Source organism: Macrobrachium nipponense, chromosome 15 (genome assembly GCF_015104395.2).
Source record: "Macrobrachium nipponense isolate FS-2020 chromosome 15, ASM1510439v2, whole genome shotgun sequence".
Lineage (NCBI taxonomy): Eukaryota > Metazoa > Arthropoda > Malacostraca > Decapoda > Palaemonidae > Macrobrachium > Macrobrachium nipponense.
In genome coordinates, this window is record NC_087208.1 from 9,974,169 (window position 1) to 9,996,410 (window position 22,242).

Sequence of the window (22,242 nt, forward strand, 5' to 3'; positions counted from 1 at the left end):
TGGAAGTCTCTAGCACAATATTTCGATCTATGGTGAATTTATGAAAAAACTTTTCCTTACGTCCGCGCGGTAACTCTTCCGAAAAAAAATCATACATGCCGATTGTTGGGTTAAATGTTTGCACCATTTTAAATTAGCTGTTACATAAGTTTTTAATATATGAAAATGTGCGCAATTTCATGCACAATACAACTAAAACAACCCATGGTTGTAGCTTTTATCAATTTTGAAATATTTTCATATAAAAAATGTTAAGTGACAAATTTTCACCCTTTCGGTTCAACTTTGACTCTACCGAAATGGTAAAAAAACGCAACTGTAAGCTAAAATGCTTATATTCTAGTAATATTCAAGCATTTATCTTCATTTTGCAACAAATTGGAAGTCTCTAGCAAAATATTCGATTTATGGTGAATTTATGAAAAAAAATAACATTTTCTTTGCTTCCGCGCGGTAACTCTTCCGAAAAAATCATACGTGCGATTGTGGTAATGTTTGCACCATTTTAAATAGCCGTTACATAAGTGTTATATATGAAAATGTGCGCAACTACATGTAGAATACAACAAAAAATAGTTGAAGGTTGTAACTTTTCTCATTTTTGAAATATTTGCATATAAATCACGATAAATAGAAAAAAACCACCCGTTCGGTCAAATTTGACTACCGAAATGGTCGAAAAACGCAATTGTAAGATAAAACTCTTACAGTCTAGTAATATTTCAGTCATTTATCTTGCAGTGTGAAACAAATTCGAAGTCTCTAGCACAATATTTAAATTTATGGTGAATTTTCTTTAAAAAAAACTTTCCTTCCTCGCGCGCGGATTCTCCGCCACAATTCTCCGAAATGCGTGAGTCCCATTCTCGGAATATTTGCTCCATTTCATATTAGGCATTTCATAGAGTTTTATATATGAAAATGTGCGCAATTTCATGTAGAATTAAAACGAAAAATATTTAAAAGTTGTAGCTTTTCTTTATTTCTGAAATAATTGCATATAAAAAAATTATAAAAAAAATTTGACATTCGGTCAACTTTAAAAACTCGTCAGATATGGTCGAAAACTGCATTTGTAAGCTAATATTCTTACAGTATAGTAATATTCAATCATTTGTCTTCATTTTGAATGAAAATGGATGTCTCTAGGACAATATTTAGATTTATGGTGAATTTTTGAAAAAAATATTTGTTTACGTACGCGCGTTACGAATTCATGCTTTATTTTGTGATAATATTTTCTCTGTGTTGCTTTTATCGTTTTACAATGTGTTATATACCAAAATGATCGCAATTTAGTGTACATTACAACGAAAAAAAAAGTAAAAAAAAAAAGTAACTTGTTACCTTTACCGTTTTGCACACCAGCGCGATTTAAAATACAATTATATATAAATTTCGCTATCATATATCGCATTATTTATATATGATAATGATAATTTTTTTCATTTCTGATGGTTGCATACTAAACTTCAGGCAATGAAAAAAAAAGGAGCCAAAAATGAACTCTTAATCTTGAAAACTAAGCGCGCTGTGATTTTTTGAAAAAAATATTTTTTCCGCTTCCGCGCTCACTCTGAAACGTCTCCGGCACACGGGAGACATTTTTTTTTTACCGCTTCGGCGTTTAAGGGTTAAAATACAATTCTAAGCAATTTTTATTGAGGAAACTTTTTTTGTATAAGCGTTACTTTTTGCGTAAAATAGGTGGCACCTATAGGTGACGGGCAATGAAACAACAGAATTTGTCAAAACCTGATTTTATTCATCTTTGAAATATGATATAGGTCATGTAAATTCTTTATCCTTTCTGAAGGATGCATGAAGATGGAAAATTAAGTATAATTCATATACTTAATACAAATTGTTCCACTGCAACATAAATTGTATAGCTGTCATTACCAAAAAAGTTGACCTACAGCAACTCGAATATTACAATGCTATGATTCACCTGACTGAATAATCTGTTTTATCTTATCTTTTTGTATGGAAATCATGCAGTGCTATGCTTTGCCTTATTGGGTAATCTATCTCTATCCTTTTGTATGGAAATCATACCAACAGTGAATATGGAGAGCGAACTTTGCATTTCTGACACCTGATGCAGGTCGCTCATGACACTCTGCACATTCTGCTTTGGCTTGCAGGTTCCTTTACATGTCCTCCATCCAGGTCTTTTCTCACCATTTTGTGCACTCTTTTGTCAACACTTCCACTGCTTGGACACCTCTTTGCTAGTGCTTTATAGGTTCCCAAAAACCCTTGTACAATAGAACAACGGTAGTCACAATAAGTCATTTTTGTATTTGCCACAACCTGGTGTATCTTCCAAGCATTGTGGCATGCTGCATCCAGTCCAAATGCAAACAAAGGGAACCACCATTTTTTCCTCTAAATCCAACCCTCTGCCCTTGAATATTTTCATCAAATCTGTCTACTCCTCCCATGAATTTATTGTATATTGATATATGTACACTTATTTTGGTTCGCTTTTTATTTATAACACCTACCCTCTCAACTTTAGCTACAGGATTCATACCATGGGATGTTGAAGCTAATGTAACAAAACTGTTGTCATTCCACTGAATAACTGCAGTATTTTCTGTTGTTCTCATTGCCATTGAACCTCTTGCCATTTTCTTCATTTGTTTAGATCCAGGAAGGACATTTCTCTGTTCTGTTTTCTCTAATAGTTCCTGTACCTTGATGTCCCATTTCTGACAAAATGTCAAGAAGAGGCAAACCTGTGAAAAAATTGTCAAAGTACAAACTGTAGTGATCTATATCTTTCGGCAACTTATGAAGAAGGTTCAGCATAACTGCGGCTCCCAATCCCATACTGTCTTGCATGGGAAGTTGGCTTGCTTTTGACCCCTGGTAAGGGATGAAGTGGATCAGATAACCTAATGGAGTGCATGCTGACCAGAGCTCATAACCAAATCGTATTGGCTTGCCATGTATGTGTTGCTTTGTGCTGTGCTTCCCATAATAGGGGACCATAGTTTCATCAATGGAGATATTACTTGTCAGCAGGTATTTTGAATTCTTGCCGAAAGATTTATTCAACATGTCAAAGTATTGCCTAAGTTTCCCAAATTTTTCAGGTCTTTGGCAAAATTCTAAGTTGTCACAAGTTATGAAGATATTGATGAATTTCAAGGAACCGGTTTTCTCCTAATACTACTTGCAACAAGTTCATTGTGAACATCCTGGATTTAGTTTTTCCAAACAAAACATTCTAATGTACCTAGGAAGTCAGATACCCATGTCACTAGTAGAATAGATATATAGACCTTCATTTCTTCTTGAGTCACATTTAGTACATGATTTTTCTTCATAGCATATTTGTTGGACATTTCTACAAGAAGATTTATTATATCAGAATTATATATAGCATCAAAACATTTCACAGGTGAATCTAATTCACCATCAAAATTTACTGTCTCTGACATATCTATTTCTTGCACACAATAACCAATAAAATTTGGATTCTCCTACCAATTTCTCTTCTTTCCTTTCAGTTTCTTACATTTACTAATCTTTTCTGATTCATCACTGTTATCTCTAATATCACTTCCATTTCTATCATTTACAAAAACATCACATTCAGTCAAAAGTTGTGCAGAGGTAAGATGATTCAGATTTCCTTCATTTTCATCATCAGAGTCTTCATCAGTTTCTTCAGCATCATTTGGTTGGGGAATCTGGATAATTTCCTTTATTTCACTAGTTCTGAAGCTATTTCTTCATTACACTGTCATCATCCTTCTCAATTAAATTCTAGAATCTCACGAAGAGTCAAAACTGAAAGAAGTAAAAAAGTTATATGTATGCAATGGAAACTGTACTTATATAGTTACTGTAGTGCCTAATGTCACCTACAGGTGACAGTCAAAGATTTTGTTTGATTATCTTTATGTTTTCCAATAGGTATTTTGATTCTGAACATGCTGGTATCTCATAGATATTCATGAGTGGGGAAACAGTTAAAGAAAACTTTTCACCTACCTCTTGATTCTGCAGGAAGACAACGTAGTGGAATATTTGAAGGATAAAAAAATGGCAAATTAATCTCCTTTGCACAGCTGTAGAGACTAAGGTAAACAAAAGATATCCAGATTTCTCTGAAATAGTATAGAAAATGGAAGTGTGAAGGATCATAGAAAATGTATTATTAGGGTAACTTCTGTAACTGGGCAATAACTATGAATATTTAAAAATCTGTCACTCTAGGTGACATTGGGATTTCTCGGGTTAACCCTTTAAGCCGATTGGACGTATTAACCGTGGATGAAAATTGTCTGCTTGGGTGCCGAACCGACGTATGGTATGGTTACGTTGACGAAAAAAAGTTTTTAAAAAAAATTTGTGGAAAAATAGGCCTACTAGGGGAAAGCTTTTGAATCACGCGCCTTGGGGGATGGCTGGGAGCTCACGGATCAAAGGCGTTCTTGTTTTGTTACAATCTTTACCCAGGTGCGGCCAAAAGCGCAAACCAAAATTTTCCCTTTTTTCTTCTTCGCCACACTAAAAAAAAAGCATCAAGGCGGGGGAAACCCCCAAAAAAACATCTGCAAAAACTTAATTTCGGTTTCAACATTTGGGACAATTTTTGCACCATTTTATATTAGCCGTTACATGGAGTATTACATATGAAAATGTGCACAATTTCATGTAGAATACAACAAAAAAATAACTCATGGTTGTAGCTTTTATCAGTTTGAAATATTTTCATATAAATAACGAAAAGTGCCAAAAATTTCAACCTTTGGTCAACTTTGACTACCGAAATGGTCGAAAAACACAATTGTAAGCTAAAAACTCTTATATTCTAGTAATTTTCAATCATTTACCTTCATTTTGCAACAAATTGGAAGTGTCTAGCACAATATTTCAATTTATGGTGAATTTATGAAAAAACTTTTTTCCTTACATCCGCGCAGTTAACTCTTCCGAAAAAATCATAAATTTTTTAGTCCCGATTGTCGTAATGTTTGCACCATTTAAATTAGCCATTACATAAAGTTTTATATATGGAAATGTGTGCAATTTCATGTAGAATACAACTAAAAACAACCCATGGTTGTAGCTTTATCAGATTTGAAATATTTTCATATAAAATAACGATAAGTGCCAAAATATCAACCTTTGGTCAACTTTGACCGAAATGGTAAAAAAAACGCAATTGTAAGCTAAAAACTATTACATTCTAGTAATATTCAATGTTTACCTTTATTTTGCAACAAATTGGAAGTCTCTAGCACAATATTTCGATTTATAGTGAATTTATGAAATAAACATTTTCCGTAAATACCACGCTGTAACTCTTCCGAAAAAATCAGAATTTTTTGTCCAATTGTCGTAATGTTTGCACCATTTTATATTAGCCATTACATAAAGTTTTATATATGAAAATGTGCACAATTTCATAAGGAATACATAAAAAACAACCCATGGTTATAGCTTTTATCAGTTTTGAAATATTTTCATATAAATAATGATAAATAGGAAAAATTCGTCCTTCGGTCAACTTTAACTCGACCGAAATGGTCGAAAAACTGCAATTGTAAGCTACAATACTTAACCAAAGGGGTCTAAAAGTAATATTCAATCAAAAATTTTTTTTTTGTTAAACCTTCATTTTGGGCAAACAAATTGGGAAAAAAGGTGTTCTTCTAGCGGCATTACGGGGGGGAATTCATGCATCACGTGATAATATTGTTTTCTCTGTGTTGCATTGATCGTTTACAATTTGTTATATACCAAAATCATTGCAATTTAGTGTACAATACAACAAAAAATTAATTACCTCATTAGCTTTAATCGTTTGCTCACAGCGCGATTTTTATACAAATATATATGAATTTTTTTTTTTGCACTCAAATATTCCAATATTTATATATGATAATATTTTTTTTTTCATTTCTGATGGTTGCATACTAAACTTCAGGCAATGACAAAAAAAAAAGGAGCCTAAAATGAACTCTTAATCTTGAAAATTAAGCTTGCTACTGATTTTGTGAAAAAAACTTTTTTTTTCCACTTCGGCACTTCATCCCACGAACGCCCGCCAGCATACGGGAGACACTTTCAGAAATACCGGCTCGGCGTTTAAAGGTTAATTTCATAGTTCAAACAAAAATGTACCTTAAATTATCATACTAAAAATATTTAATATAATTTCAAACAAAAATACACCCCAAATTATCATCCCAAAACATCCAAAACATCCTAAGATCTTAGATTAGTACCCATTTTACAAACTGTTACTCCTAAGTATATACAGTGGTACCTCGAGATTACGAAATTATCTGTTCCCGAGGCTTGCCTTCGTATCATGAGTTTTTTTTACTTTGTTATCTTGAACCGCATTTTACATGTAAAATGGCTAATCCGTTCCAAGCCCTCCAAGAACACTCCAGGAAATTTTCATAATAAAGCTAAATTGACGTATAAACAATGAAACACTACAACAATTTGGACCATTCAATACCTAACTTAATACGTACTGCTAATATGTACTACATACTACCTGTAAATAAAGTGTATTAGTGTACATGGTATACAAGAAATACTGTTACTTACATACGTACGTATGTAGGTAAAACGTGGAAGCTTACCTTTCGAGTGAGGCTATCTCCGAGAGTGGCGATAGAGGAGGAGGACAAACGGGCAGATACGTACACTTAACTTTACGAAAAAACAAACACATTGCAAAAAAATGTCAGGCAAAACATAAACTAAACTTTACGAAACACATTAACAAAACTGTAACACTTAACTTTACAAAAGACTTAAAATTAATTTTTTTTTTTCACCACTTTCAACTTCTGTTTTTTCATAGTAGTATCACTTGGTTCTTCCTTATTTCTTACTCCTACTAAAAGGCCTCTTTAAAAATAACTATCCAGGGAAGATTGCTTCTGCCTGCTTTTGACAATGTTCCTGAAATGACTCGGGCAAACGACATCGAACTGTGCAGGCATACGACCTGTGTAAGCCTTTTCGGGGTTGTGTCCGTTTTTTCTACGGATAATGATTTGCACCCTTATGAAAAGCAGATAGAGCATCCTTAATTTCTGTCGTTGTCATAGAGTTGTCATCCTCCTCCTTGCCACTGCTAGAGACTCTTCTTGAACGACGTATGTTGCATGGCCTCCCAACTCCTTCAGGTCATCCGTCGTAAGCTCCTCTTGGTGCTCCTCGAGAAGGTCATTGATGATGTCCTCGTAAAGACGACCAGCCCCCCGTGGGGACTTGCTGAGTGCAACAATCTCTTCAAGATCTGGTTGCAACAGTTTCAGGATCCTCAACTGTTCTGTCTGAATCGCAGCACCAGCTTCGCCCACGTCGAATCCCTTGAAAGTCTCGGGCGGATACGGCATCAGGCCAGAGTTTCCTCCACGAGGAATTCAAGGTTCGCCTCGAAACCTTCTGCCAAGCTTGGTCGATGAGTCGGATGCATATTACGATATCAAATGTTCCCTTCCAAAACAAAATTCACGCAAGGTGAGGTTTGTTTTTTTTTTTTTTTGTGGCATCGGTGATGTCGAAACATCTCTTGAAAAGGTGTTTCGTATACAGCTTCTTGAAGTTCGATATCACTTGCTGATTCCTGGGTGGAGGATAGGGGTGGTGTTAGGCGGAAAATAAAGAACCTTGATAAAACGAATACTCCGCTAGGATATCTTCCTCGAGGGTCAGGAGGTGAGCAGGGGCATTGTCCAACACCTGAAGACATTTCAGAGGGAGGCGCTTCTCTTCCAAGAATTTCTTCACAGATTTTACCCCACTCTGTGAACAAAAGTTCTCATTACCCCAGGCTTTCGCCATTAGCCCTCCACATCACTGTAAGCTTCTCCTTAAGCACTTTGTGGGCCTGAAGAAAAAAGGCTCGAGGAGTCTCCAAATGATAGACAAGTACGGGGCTTCCACCTTGCAAACCCCACTGGCGTTCGAACAAAAAGTTGCGAGGCATAAGCCTGTCTTTCATAGTCTTATACCCGGGTTAGCTTTCTTCTCTTCCTTGCGTGATTGACATCTTGAACGAGGCATTTTTTTCCAAAAAGGGCCTATTCATCACAGTTGAAGACTTGCTGAGAACCTGTAGCATTCGTTGAGAGTTCATCTCATCGAACGTCTTAATTAAAGGCTTCAGCTGCCTTTTTCTGTCCAAGCTGGCCGTCTCCCCCGTGCCGCATGGATGCCAGTCCGGTTTACGGAATTTTTTCAAACCACCCGTGTGAAGCCTTGAACTCTGGGGTTGGCGTTGATGTCCTCTTCCTTCCGTCGTCTTTTGGCCTGGGCAAAAAATTCAAATCGTCCAAAAATAGCGCTGGCCTTGTGGCAGATTATTGCCGTCTCTGTTATCATATCGCCAGTGATTTCTTGTCTCTCATCCAGACAAGAAGCAGCCTTTCCATTTCATCGTGCATGTGGCTCCTCTTGCTGGACAAGATAGTTACGCCCTTGGAAGGCGTAGCTACTTTGATGACATCCTTCTGCTTAAGGATGGTGCCTATTGTTGATGGATTTCGGCCGTATTTCCTTGGCGATCCCCAACCACTCAATCGCATACCAGCTTCATACTTCTTAATTATCTCCATCTTCGTTCTCCAAACCCAGAGAGCATCCTCTTCTTTCCGTGGAATTTCAAACTTTCTGGACCCATGACTACGTATATACTGTACGTAATTAATGTTATGTAGTACGTACACATAGGTAGTAGTTCTCACACAACAAGATTAAAGTATACTACAAACGAAATCACCAACGAATTTGAGTTAATAAACGAATTCTTATAGAACGAACGAATACCTCGTGCATATGATAACCGAGTGATTGCCGTGAAGTGGCCGAAATAGCACTCCTCTACGTAGAGCGCATCATGGGAGAGATGCTGACCAGTAGGAGAGAAGGATCTCATGGCGGTGACTAGCATCAGGAACCAATGGAGAGCGGGAGGATGTGGCGAGTATACTCAGTTGGCGGCGCACGAGTTTTAAAATTGTTATCTGGTGGTCCGGGGGAATCTCGGACTTTACAGCAAAAAAAAAACTCTTTTAATCTTGAACAATTTTCAGATGTAGAAGCCGCAAAAATCTTGTATTTGCTTTCGTATCTCGAGTTTTGTTTTTTTTCGTAAGTTGAGCCTTTCGTATCTCGAGTTTTTCGTAAGTTGAGCCTTTCGTATCTCAAGAGTTTTCGTAAGTTAGTTAGAGCCTTTCGTATCTTGAGGGTACCACTGACATCTTATTAAGCTTACTCCAGGTTGGGCACCGAACTGAGCATAATAGAGAGAGAGAATCAGACACCTATTATGCTCAGTATGGGGCCCAACCTGGAATGAGGTTAATAGATGACATAACTACATTATAAGTATGTTTGTAAACCATTTTTATATCATAACTAGCTGTACCCGGCCACATGTTGCTGTGGCTCAGTCTGGTTTAAATGGAAAAAAAAAAAACGAAAGAAAAGAGAGAGCTCCTTTCTCTTACTCTCTCTCTTTCTCTCCAACCATCACTGTCTCTTTCCCTTTCCTCACAAATACCAACTTCTTCTCTCCTTCCTCTCTCTCTCTCTCTCTCTCCTATCCTTCTCACTAATACCAACTTTCCTTTCTCTCTCTCTCTCTCTCTCTCTCTCTTCTCTCCTCTCTCTCTCTCTCTCTCTCTCTCTCTCTCTCTCTCTCTTCTTCCTATTTCTTCTTCCTAATACCCTGTCTACTCTCACTTTCTCTCTCTCTCATTCTCTCTCTGTCATCCCCTTCTCAAACTCCTCTTTGATATCATTGATGTTTACCCTATACATAGTTTTTTTTTTTCTTTTCCAAATGGTAAGTCATATGTATACAGAAATTATGTATGATAAATTCGTAATGTAACTAAGGCTATGGACATAACCAGCCCTGTTTCACGGGCAGAACCAGCTCCGTTTCAGGGAATCCCTTCTCACCCTCACCTCTTTCGGAGAGGGAAAGGTAGGATGAAATCCATTATAAAAACATGCTCATATTCGAATGCAATGTTGTATCAAACATTCAAAGCCATCGGTGAAGAAATTTCAGAAATTTAAGATTTTGAACAAACGAACATTTACATTTTTATTTTATAATATTTATATAGATATTTATATAGATAATCAATAATTAGTGAATAAATAGTGTTGGTTCAACAACAAAAAAAAGCAAACTAGTAATAATTTTGGAGATATGGTCAATAGAAAAAAATCAACAAAGTAGTGAAAGTTTCCCCGTTGAAAAAGTGAATATGTGTTCCACAAAAATCTGGGTCAAAGTGGACCGCGGAATTGTGAAATAACTTTTCGTGATAAAACATGAAATACTCAGGTATAAGCATTTTTAAAATTTCATTTTTGTGTGTTTTAATTATCAAAAGAGGCAGTTCTAAGCATTTTTTGAGGGGTTTTAAATTTGCAAATTATAGTAGTAAGATTTTAATGTAGTATAAATTCTTACCCTCATCTTCTTCCAAAAACTTTGGAGCAAGGTTGTTTGGGTGTAACATGTCAGATATGTCAAATATCTTGACATACTGACATCGAGGGTAGAAGATGCTGCCAATCCATGGCCAACTAAATTTTTTGTTTTTTTTTGCTTCCTGGTGATTGTTATACCCTACGAGGGGTACTGAAAAATTCTCTCTCTCTCTCTCTCTCTCTCTCTCTCTCTCTCTCTCTCTCTCTCTCTCTCTCTCTCTCTCTCTCTCTCTCTCTCTCATCTATGAGATTATAACAACTCCAACCAAAAAGATGCAAAAATATTCACAGACATATTGAAAGGATATGATCCTTCAAACTGGAGCAAGTCTGCAGAAAACATTATGAAAATAATCAAAGGGAGATCAAATAAATTCAAGTGATCAAGAGTCTTGTAAAGAAAATTTTAGATCAATTAACACATTCCAACAAAGAAAATGAATAAGGTGATAAAGTGAATATACTGATTTATGCAATAGGAAAACAAATGCCTAAACCATGTAATCTATGTAAGGTGTGGTATATCATTGTAAATCCACAAAATCTGATCATGAAATGGTATGCATGCCACATACCTACTCATCCTACATGTGCAGAAGTTCAGCAAAATAAAAATAAGGACACAAGAGTATTTTGCTCAACATGACTGACATGGATAGATAATATTATTTAATCAAGACTTAATGTGCAAATAGTAGAGGGTGAAGAAGATGAGGAAGAGGAAAAGGGTGGAAAAGAAGAAAATAAGATTGAAGTGATAGAAAAAAAAAACAATTAAAAACAAAAAAGGACAGGACAAGAGTATGAATGTAGAGAAACTCATAGATACATACGATGAAATAAATGATGACATAACAACCCAAATTAAAATTCCCAAAAATCCCCAAAGAGGCTGTACCTGGATCTTCATACCGATGGGAAAAAAGAGCAGGAAAAAAGAAAAGAAAAAGATACAGTCTGCACCCTTTTGAAAAAAGGAATTGCAGATTCGGTGACAGATGTCACTACAAGCATCCCAAAGATATGTCACAATTATGAGATTTATGGCAAATGTTTATATCTAGATGGCTATGAGGATGAATGCATGATCTAGAACATCCAAAAATATGCGAAAACATGAAAGAAAGAAAAGGATGTAAGTTCAACAAAAAATGTATGCATATGCATCCTTTAGCCATAAAGAACAAAAATCAAAATCAAATAAATAAATAATAAAAATCAAAGTAAAAATAAAGCAAATAAAGAAAGGAACAAAGAACATGAGATGAAAGAAAAAAGCAAGCCAACACTGCGTTTGAAATGTCAGCATTGAGATATCAGGCATCAGCACCTAGGTACAGAGCAAGTAACAAGCACTGTATCTACAATGGCAGGGGATGGTGCAGATACAGAGCTAATTCAGATACATACACAGATGAGCAAGCCTTCGACATCTAAGGCACAACCGCAACAGCAGTTTGTTCTGCTTGCAGATGGTACAAACCGACTCAACAGCCTTCGAGTTCGGCTGCTTTCGTGACTTCCCCAGCCTTCAACGCTCCTTTGAAACACAAGGGGCGTTTCGAGGCTATAATAGGCATGCAAGGGGTAGCAGAGCCAGAGTTCTCTCAAGAGGCAGAAGCTTCAGAGGAGGTAGAGGAAGTAAGACCTTAACCAGTCAATGAGTCTCTACAGGTACGCGGGAGACTGTACCTCTCCCGGGACTATTGGACCTTCAGTATGTGGGCCCACAGTATTGTATCGAAAGGTCTGTGGTGGAGATGGAAGAAAGGGCCTCCTCCACCAGTCAGTTTCCATCAGATTCCAACGACAGACCTTCTAGACTATGCCAAAGACCTTCTTCAAAAGAAGGCAATAAAGAAAGTCAGTCACCTGAAATTTCAAGGATGTTTGTTCAGTGTACCGAAGAAGGACTCGGACAAACGAAGAGTGATTCTGGACTTGTCCCGTCTCAACTCATACATTCAATGCGACAAGTTCCGCATGCTAACCGTCTCGCAGGTGCGGACCTTACTTCCCCATGGGGTCGTCACCACCTCTATCAATCTTACAGACGCTTACTATCATGTACCGATAGCAAGAAACTTCTCTCCATACCTAGGATTCAAACTAGGAAAACAAGCTTACTCGTTCAGAGTCATGCCATTTTCGGGCTCAAACATAGCGCCCAGAATATTCACCAAACTAGGAGAGACAGTAGTGCAGGAACTAAGTGCTCAGGGGGTGATGTTAGTAGCTTACCTAGATGACTGGCTCATTTGGGTAACCAATGATGAGGAATGTGGCAAGGCAACAGCCAAAGTAATAAAATTCCTAGACTACCTAGGTTTCCAGATAAACAAGGAAAAGTCCCGTCTCATTCTGGTGTCTCGCTTTCAATGGTTGGGAATTCAATGGGACCTAACCACACACAAACTATCTCTTCCGCCAAAGAATGCAGAGAGATAGCGGAAGCTACGGACAATTTCCTCAAGAACAAACGGGCTTTTCGTCATACCTAAGAGAGAATCTTAGGTTCACTTCAGTTTGCTTCAATAACAGATGTTCTGTTGAAAGCCAGACTGAAGGATATCAATCGGGTATGGCGGAAAAGAGCCAACAACAAGTTCAGAGACAAAATCTCCTTGATTCCACCAGTACTAAGGAAAAGACTCCGCCCATGGACGGAAGTCCGGAGTCTTTCCAAATCAGTGCCACTACAATTTCCCTCGCCGTCTCTGATAGTCCACACGGACGCCTCTCTGAGCGGATGGGGGGGCCTACTCTCAGTACAAGAAGGTTCAAGGAACATGGTCGACAACATTCCGCCAGTCCCACATCAACGTACTACTAGAGGCAATGGCCATTTTTCTGACCTTGAAACGACTAGCTCTGGCCAGGAACATTCATATCAGACTAGTCTCTGGACAGTGCAGTGATAGTTCATTGCAGAAACAAGAGGGAGGCTCCAAGTCAAGCCAAATAATCATGTGATGATTGCAATCTTTTCGTTGGCAATGAAACATCATTGGCACCTGTCAGCCACTCACCTGGCAGGAGTACGAAATGTCATCGCGGACTCACTGTCCAGGACAACTCCACTGGAGTCGGAGTGGTCCTTGGAGAAAAAAAATCATTCAATTGGATTTGCCAACAAATCCCGGGCCTTCAGGTAGACCTGTTCGCCACGGAGTCCAATCACAAACTTCCGTTGTTATGTGGCTCCCAATCTGGATCCTCTGGCTCACACCACAGATGCGATGTCCATAGACTGGAACAATTGGCAGAAGATTTACTTATTTCCACCAATAAATCTCTTGCTGAAAGTTCTACACAAACTCAGATCTTTCAGAGGACAGATAGCATTGGTAGCAACCCAACTGGCCGAAGAGCAATTGGTTTCCTCTTCTACTAGAGTTGAAACTCCGTCCGAGATGGATTCCCCAACCCAAAACTGACTCAAATAGTACAAACTCGGACTGTGTCAGCTTCCTCAAGAATTCTGAATGCCCTAACTTTATGGACTTCATGAAGTTTGCGGCACAGAAGGATCCTAGTATTGACCCACTAAACACCCTGTTCGTGGAGTCAGACAAAAGAGAATCAACACTCAGGCAGCATGATTCGGCAGTAAGGAAGCTAGCCATCTTTCTAAAAGAATCAGATGTCCAAAAGATGACTACGAACCTGACAATTTCATTTTTTAGAAACTCTGTTCGAAAAAGGCCTACTGCTAGTACCATTACTACGACTACTAAATCTGCCCTGAGGAAGATATTTCAGTTTGGCTTTAATACTGATTTAACAGATTCGTACTTCTCGTGTATCCCTGAGCTGTGGCTCGTGAGACTGGTAGACCGCCCTCACACGGTCCCTCCTAAAGTTTTAAATGACTACTCAGTTGGCTTCAGATACTGTTGCACTTTTTCCTAGTGATAGTATGGATTTGGTCATATTAGGTGCTTTTTACAATTTGTAATTTGTTATCCTTACCTTGGTTATAAACAAACAATTTTATTTTAAGGAATTTTTTTATTTTCCTTTCATATAAATTTTTGTTTACATTTTATTTCCAAGCTTGTATGGCCAATTCTCTGTTACTATTTCACTGGCCGACACAGGTCGAGCCCAGAAAAGGGATTTTGACAAAGGAAAAATCTATTTCTGGGGGAAGACCTGTGTCGCCTAGTGAACCCATCTTTCTCTTTTTCCTTTTCCCCACCCTTTAGCTGGCCCAAGCTTGGGTGCGTATTTCAGGAATGAGGGTTCTTGGCAGAGGTAGTAGTAGCAAGCGGAAGGTAGACGTAACGGCACCTCTCTAGAGGGGGATTTTGAGAGAGGAGAAATCTAATTGGCAAAGCATCTGTGATAGTGGTTTCCACTCCCCAAAACCCCTGTGCTATACGACACCAGGGTGGGGCAAAAGCCTGGAGGGGGGTCAGTAACTCTGGTATTCAATATGGCTTTTTTCTCTGGTATGTTTTTAGCATTTATTTATACCTAGAAATGAGTGCTATAGGGACATTTCACTGGGGCAACACGTGTCTTCCCCCGGAAATAGATTTTTTCCTTTGTCAAAAATCCCTTTTTTCGGTTATTGATGATTTTCAGTAAAGGGTGCTCTGCCGGGAATAGAACTCCTGCCATTGATGGGGGCTGCCTGTATGTGTATATTATTATTTTTGAATTAAATGATTTAACCAACTAGTCATATTTCTTGACTCCCGTTCAAATGTGAATTGAGAATGGAAAAATTTGAGCCCGGTAAAGTTAAAGAAATTGGGGAGATAGTAAGAAACCTGCGGGAACAGATTTAAAGTCTTTCTTCTTCTTCCCAGCTGGGTCCCATTTTTTATACGGGGTCACCGTTTAGGATGAGCTGTTTCCATCCTGTGCTTCTGCCTCATCAATTCCCTTCTCATGTAGGTCTCCTCTCACACATACCTAAGTGCAGCTATGGCTTAAGAATGAATGCTGCAAACAACCCATAGTATTATCTACTGTGTGGTAAGCACTGATTTCTATAGTGATGGCAAATGATTCTCTAAACTGCTTCATGTAGTGTGACCCAGCAGAGGAAGCTTGATCTTTAGTTTTAAATGCAAAATTTTTTGAATCAGAAGTGAAAGGTGGAACTATGTAAAGATGAAGAGGCTGTACAGCAACTTGGGAAGAGGCCAAAATTAGTTTATAAAGATGTGTATTGCAAAAAGATAGTTCCCTGCTAATTCTTGCTAGGAATTTTTGCAAAGAGTAGACTTAAATTTCATGAAAAAATTCCACCTTTCATTTGATAATTTTTTTATTTCATTACAGCGGCTGCAGCTTGGCATCTTGGTAATTAGCTTAGAAGATCACAGTCATGTGGCCGGTCTTCTTGGCTATAGTTCTTCGGAGGAGAACTCTGCGTGTTCGTATGAAACGTCCTCCAAAAAACACTTCCAAGAGATCTCATGCATACAACTTTCTTGCTAATTTGGGGGGGGGAATTCCAATGTTGGGTAAAAGCTTTTCCTGTAATTGTTTTTTTTAAAGTAATTGAAAAATATGGAGATGAAAATGTAAGTTTAGTCCAGTATGTTGTTAGTGTATTCTTTGTTTTGGGTAACCATATGTATAGTAATTTACCTTGTAAAGTTAAACTTTATGCAAACTAAATCTTGAGAATACAACTTAACAGATTTTAGGAGCTACATGTCATATTTTTGTTGTAAAGACTATAGTTTTTTCGTACATAAAACTATTTTAATTTCTTGATGTGTATTCTTTTTGGATGGTTTCAGAAACACCAACTTAATCAACTTCGGTGGGGAGGAGAAAATAGCCGGGAAAAAACAAAAAAGGATCTGCAAAAGCTCCTCAGATGGTGATCAAAGCTGTGCAAGATAATAAGGAGGTCATTACTGAAGAAGCTACAGAAACCCAAAAGTCTCAGGAGGGTGAGTATCAAGAATCTTCTGCAGCAGCATCACATCCAGGAACACTTCCAAAAACATCTTTGTCTGCTACAGGTATGTAAGCATTTTATTTTTGCAAGAGTTCAGTCATGATAAATATATACATGTGAAATTTTATATACTTGATTAGTAAGCAAATGGTCATTTAAAGGAAAATCATGTGTTATGAGGATTATTTTGTTATTATTTAGAGAAAAGAATTGTATGAATGTAGTGGTCAGTAGTATTTGGGTGCAACCCAGGTTGCAGATTTCTCTCTTCAGCTGGAATAAATTTCTGGAGTTCTGATGCATTGTTATCTTTATGATCTGAATGTGTTAATTAATTTCATGAAAGTATGCCAAATATTTTAACCAGGAGGAATATTCAGTCTTATAGTCTCATGAATACTATTTCATATTACATAATTCAAGTGAAATTGCTGTGAGACTTGCTTTTTTGTAAAAGTTATGGACTTTTTTTTTCAGTTTTAGAAGAATATGGGGGAGATAATGGCTACGATAGTAGTATGAGCGGTTTGCGACAACAGTGCATAGACTCTCAGCTCTGGGGTACGCATCACAACATCTGTTAAGACTTCTTTCAACTCTACATTCACATTTGCTCACTATTGTACGCACCTCAGTTTTGAAGAGGTTAGTGTCTGAAATGAAAAGTAAACTTTTGTTTTATTTTGAATCATTAGAAAAAAGTGAATTAATTTCTATGTAGTTTCAACTGTCTGTCAGAAAATAATTTAATTATTTCTTTCCTAGTGATTTACAGTTTGCCAAGGGGCTAATTGGTTAGAATTGTCAAAGATTCTGATGAATTTCCTCTTAAGGGTTTAGTGCCCCAGACTTGCCATTTACTATTGATTGAAATTTGGGGATTCATTGAAGATGTGGTTGTTATACAAAACCTGTTGATCATACTTAGTCTCATTCCTTGTAAAACAGATAATAGTTATGCTGACATGAGGACTTGAAAGAAAGAAGGCTGTACTGTACATGTCCAGGTTGCAAACCACTCTCTACCTCCAGCCTTATTACTCGTCTTGTGTAGTCTGAGAGAGGAGAAAACAATAACTGAGTACATTAACACACTCCTTTATTTTTTATTTATGCAGTGCTCCTCCACTCTTACGCAGGAGTAGGTTCCAGAGCCACCTGCCATGGAAATGCAAAAATCCCCTCTAAAAATGTGGATAACTGGCTTATAACTGCCGAATACACAGTACCCTTTAAACTAAGATGCTTATAACTTATCTATTTTAACATTGCAATGCTTAATTTTATAGTTAAAAGAAAAATATACCTTAAATTATCATACTAAAAAGATTTAATATCATTTCAAATAAAAATACACCACAAAACAAACCATCATCCAAAACACCTAAGAAGAAAATATGACAGCAAAAATGCAAAAATAATCAATATTTGAAGGTTTTTTTAATGCAAAATGCAATAAGAATGTATTTTATACATTCAACTTACCTGTCAGATATATACATAGCTATTGACTCCGTCTTCCCGACAGAAATTCGAATTTCGCGGCACGCGCTACAGGTAGGTCAGGTGATCTACCTGCCTGCTGCTGGGTGGCAGGAATAGGAAACATTCCCGTTTCTATCAGATTTTCTCTGTCGGCCATATTGTAAACATACGTTTGCAGTACCTCCTGACTTGATTTTCGTGTTTCATCGCCATCGATCTTCTGGGCTGTCTTTTGCAGGGAAGTACTGGGTCTTTGGCTCGGCATACGCTTGCGTTAACTTTTTAATGAATTTGGCTTCGAAAAATTTCGAAGAATATATTATTTTTTCATTAATATGTAATGAGTGTTAGAATTGATTTGAGGAATAAAACTGACTTCCTACTTTAGGGAGTCAGTAAAAACATGTAACTAGATACGCTTCCTTAAGTAGTTTTTTGGATACTCGTACTAACGAGCAGTTAGAGTATTAACAGTACTAGTAGTGTTGCATCCTCATCACCTTCTTACTTCACAGAAACTTCAAATTCATAATTGCAATTTGAAGACAAGGGTTGTAGCTTAAAATGCGAGCTATTAAAAGGTAAGAAGTGATTACTAGTGTTCCCCATTGCAGTGGAGGGTGTGTCTGATCGGCTCTGTCTTGCTCTCAGGCCTAGATCTCTTTCAAGCTCCCAAGCCCAGAGAAGAACGGAATGTTGAAGCCGTAAGGAGGTTCAGAGAATCCCACCGGTCAGGCGTCCCCTCGGCAGGTTCTGTAGAGCGTTCCCAGACTGCCAAGGATAGCCATTGGAAAGCATCCTTAAAAAGTGCGTCTCTTCCTCCGTTTCTTCATCTTACATCCGAAAAGACGAAGAATGTACATGTTTGGAGGAAGCCGCGTTCCAGCAAGCAAGCGCGAGCCACGTTCCAACAGCCAGCAGCGAGCCGCGTTCCAACAGACTAGAGCGAGCTGCGTTCCTACAGCCAAACATGAGCCGCGTTCCAGAAAATTTTTCTTGGCGCAAGGCGCCTTCAAAGAGAAAACAGACGGCTAGAGCGAGGAGCCTTATAGTAGAGTGGCAATCAGAAGGATCCTTCCATTGGAACGTTTCCGGGCAAGAGGCTCCTTCTAAAGGAGCCTAGTAGGCGCTCGGAACTATCAGGCGCACGGGACCTTCCACGCAAGCGGAACGTTTCAAGGAGCCTGGCGCCAGAATATTCCAAATTTTCTTATGAGAGAGAGGTCAGTCGCGAGGCTCCTCTTTGAGTTTTTAACTTGAGCAACTTTGAAAAATCCCCATGGCCCACAAAGGTGCAGATGTCGCAGAGGCGCCGTCGCTTTTGTCAGAAGGATTCTGATACTAAGAGAAGCCCTTTTTTCTTTTTAATTATTCATTGAAGACTCCTGTGTTAGGCAGTTCCTCTCAATGCGGACTCTCTCCTTCATTCATGCTCTTCCCTCAATTATGAAGAGGCAAAGAAAAGGCTTTGGGGGGAGTTTTCTTAATAAGAAAATCTCATCGGGGGACGTTTGGGTATGATGGCGGATAGGAAATATCTACTTCCTTCCGTAAACCCTAGAGATGAACAGGAATTCTGTCTCTTCCGCGATTTATGAGGAAATCACGAAGATTTAAAGAGTTCCGGATTAACTTCCTTCCTTAAGGAGATATATATACGCTTTCTATCGTTCTATAACGAAAAGAACGAAGATAGTAAAAATTTTTCCTTTCTCTATCTGCCTCGGCAGGGAAAGAAACGGTAGTAGAGTATCTGCTGTATGAGAATACGATGCGGTCAAATCATAAGCACATACCGTAGTTACTCTTTGCTGTGCAACTCAATTACCAGTATCCTTCTAGGACTTCCCTAGGAAGGACTACGCTTAAGGATGTTATGACAACACCTACTTAGCTTCTAGATTTATCGAAGTCTTGTTCGCTTAAATATGCATTAATAAGAACTTCCTGAAGTTCGATAATTTTATAAGATTCCTTTATTGAATGGAGTAACTGGCAACTCTGGAAGAGTAAGGCCAGACGGCTAACTGAGACTGCTATCCGCTTAGACAACGCAGTACCATCTAGTTCTCGGTCATGAGCGGTCGGTTACATCTCTCTTTCCTGCGGGATGGAATAACTAAACCAATCATCTCCCCTCCCACAATCGCAGGTCGTTAGCCTCGGATTGAGGGGATAGTTAATCAAACATAAATAAAATATTGTCTGCCTTTTGCTAAGAAGCTTTCAATAAGAAAGATATTCAAAAAAAAACCTAACAATGCTGTTTACCGTAGGTAACATTATTAAAGGAGTCTAACGCAGCAGAACACTATATATATAATGCTCTCATGCTTACGAAAGTATGGCTTATTAGAGTACATGCTTAGCAAGAAGATGAATGTAGTAGAGAATTCACTTTAAGACTACGGTATGGTAAGTCTTATGCACATACCGAGGTTAACTACAGAATTCCTAGTATCCTTAGAAAGGTTTCCTAGATTAATACTGTTTACCACAATGTGACCAGTATTATAAAGGATTCTAATACGGCAGAGCACGTTATAATATACAGTAACCTCCCGTTAACACGAGGGTTACGTTCCTGGAGATGTCGTGTTAGCCGAATTCGTGTTAACAGGGAAGTATTTCTCCATAAGAAATAATGGAAATAAGGGGGTTAACGTTCCAGGGCAATGGGAAACTTAATCTATTTTGGGATTTTGCCAGAAAAAAAAAACACTTTATTTATATATTTTTATATACAGGTAGTCGTCTACTTACGAACTATGCAACTTATGACAGACCGACTTTATGACAGCTACAATATAATAATATACAATAATATTTAATTTTATATTTGGCTAAAATACGTCGAGCGCGCGTACGATAGTTTTTCCCGCTACCGTTCAGCGCGCTACATTTTCTCCGAGAAATTTATGAAGAGAAGAAAAAAACGGACCATTCAAACAAAACTAAGCATGTTTATGTTTAAACCCAACATCTCAGTCTACCCGTCCCCACTACCAGTAGTACTACCACGGAATCGGATGACCCGGACGATCCCCAGCCATCCACCAGCAGACAAATATTTTTTTTCTTTCTTTTTTTTTTTTTTTTTCAAATTTCAAATGTTTCGTATTTTTATTTTTTCTGTATGTTCATGTTTTTTCTGTACTGTAAATCAATTCTATCTATGCATTACTGTAGTTTGCCTTTAAATTTATAAAGAAAAAATAATTTACATACTGTTAAATAAAACTTTGTGTATTACTACGTACGTACATAGACGTGTTGGCAACAGTACAAACGGTCGCTAGAGAAAACAGCAGACGATGTTTTGTTTTATATTTTCAGAAGTAAAATTTTGTTCGAAAATGGTAAGATTCGTATTTTAGTAATTCATTTTGTATTTCTGTTTTGCAAAATAAAATCAAATATAATAACAAATTATGCATTTAATTCAAACCTATAAATAAATAAGTATTGTATATAATACGTGTAGCCGATTGTCAATGCAAATGGCGGATAAGAAAATGTAAACAGACCAGACAGATGGTCTGAATGCCTGCAATAAAAATGTTAAATACAGTAAATAAAAGTAAGTATTAATCAAGGAGTTCGAGCATGATAAGATTTCATATGCTAATCGTAATAATAGGTACTATACATGCACATTTTTGGGATGATATAAAAAGTATATGTAGGCTAGTAAGTTGTCAATGAAAATGCAAATGAACAAATACGTACACGGGTACACGCATGTGTTGAATATGGTAAAAAGGATAAAAAGACAGCACTAAAAACATGATTCATTTACTCAATATACTGAAAGATAATTTACGACAGCTCTGCCAGAACCTAATGCCGTCGTAAGTAGACGACTACCTGTAGTAAAGTACGCTCTATTATGTTAACAATGCTAGAATGTATTGGCTCTTCTCACTGCGAGGGCTGCTTCACACTGAGCCAGCAGGCAAGAGAGAGAGAGCGCGGGAAAGGTGGGGTGAGTCCAGACTCTCGCCCCACCTCCCGCGCTCTTGCTCTCAGCGGAAAATTAAAATCGTGTAACATCGAATATTACGTGTTAGCAGAATTTTTCTGTATGATTTTGAACTCGTGTAAGATCGAAATCGATGTAACAGAAACTCGTGTTAACGGGGAGGTTACTGTACTCTCATTTTTTCGAGAAACGCACACAACCTTTTTAGAATCGGATATTGCTCAGGAGAAGATGGATGAGTCGGATGGGAAACATTCTCTTATTGGCAGAAGTTGTTTCCCTGTATGGACTATACTACGTATATAAAAGTTTTTTCCTACTATGAACGGAATTAACATGTGAAAGGATG

General features: G+C 37.8%; 1 protein-coding gene across 1 annotated transcript in view; it reads left to right on the forward strand.

Moving 5' to 3' along the window:
- LOC135226952 (probable E3 ubiquitin-protein ligase HERC1) overlaps positions 1–15,954 on the forward strand; it is a 448,279-nt gene extending 432,325 nt beyond the window's left edge. The window contains exon 19 of the mRNA XM_064266635.1: positions 15,796–15,954. Within this exon, the coding sequence (XP_064122705.1) occupies positions 15,796–15,954 (159 nt within the window). The remainder of the gene's footprint in view (positions 1–15,795) is intronic.
- Positions 15,955–22,242: the final 6,288 nt, after the last annotated feature.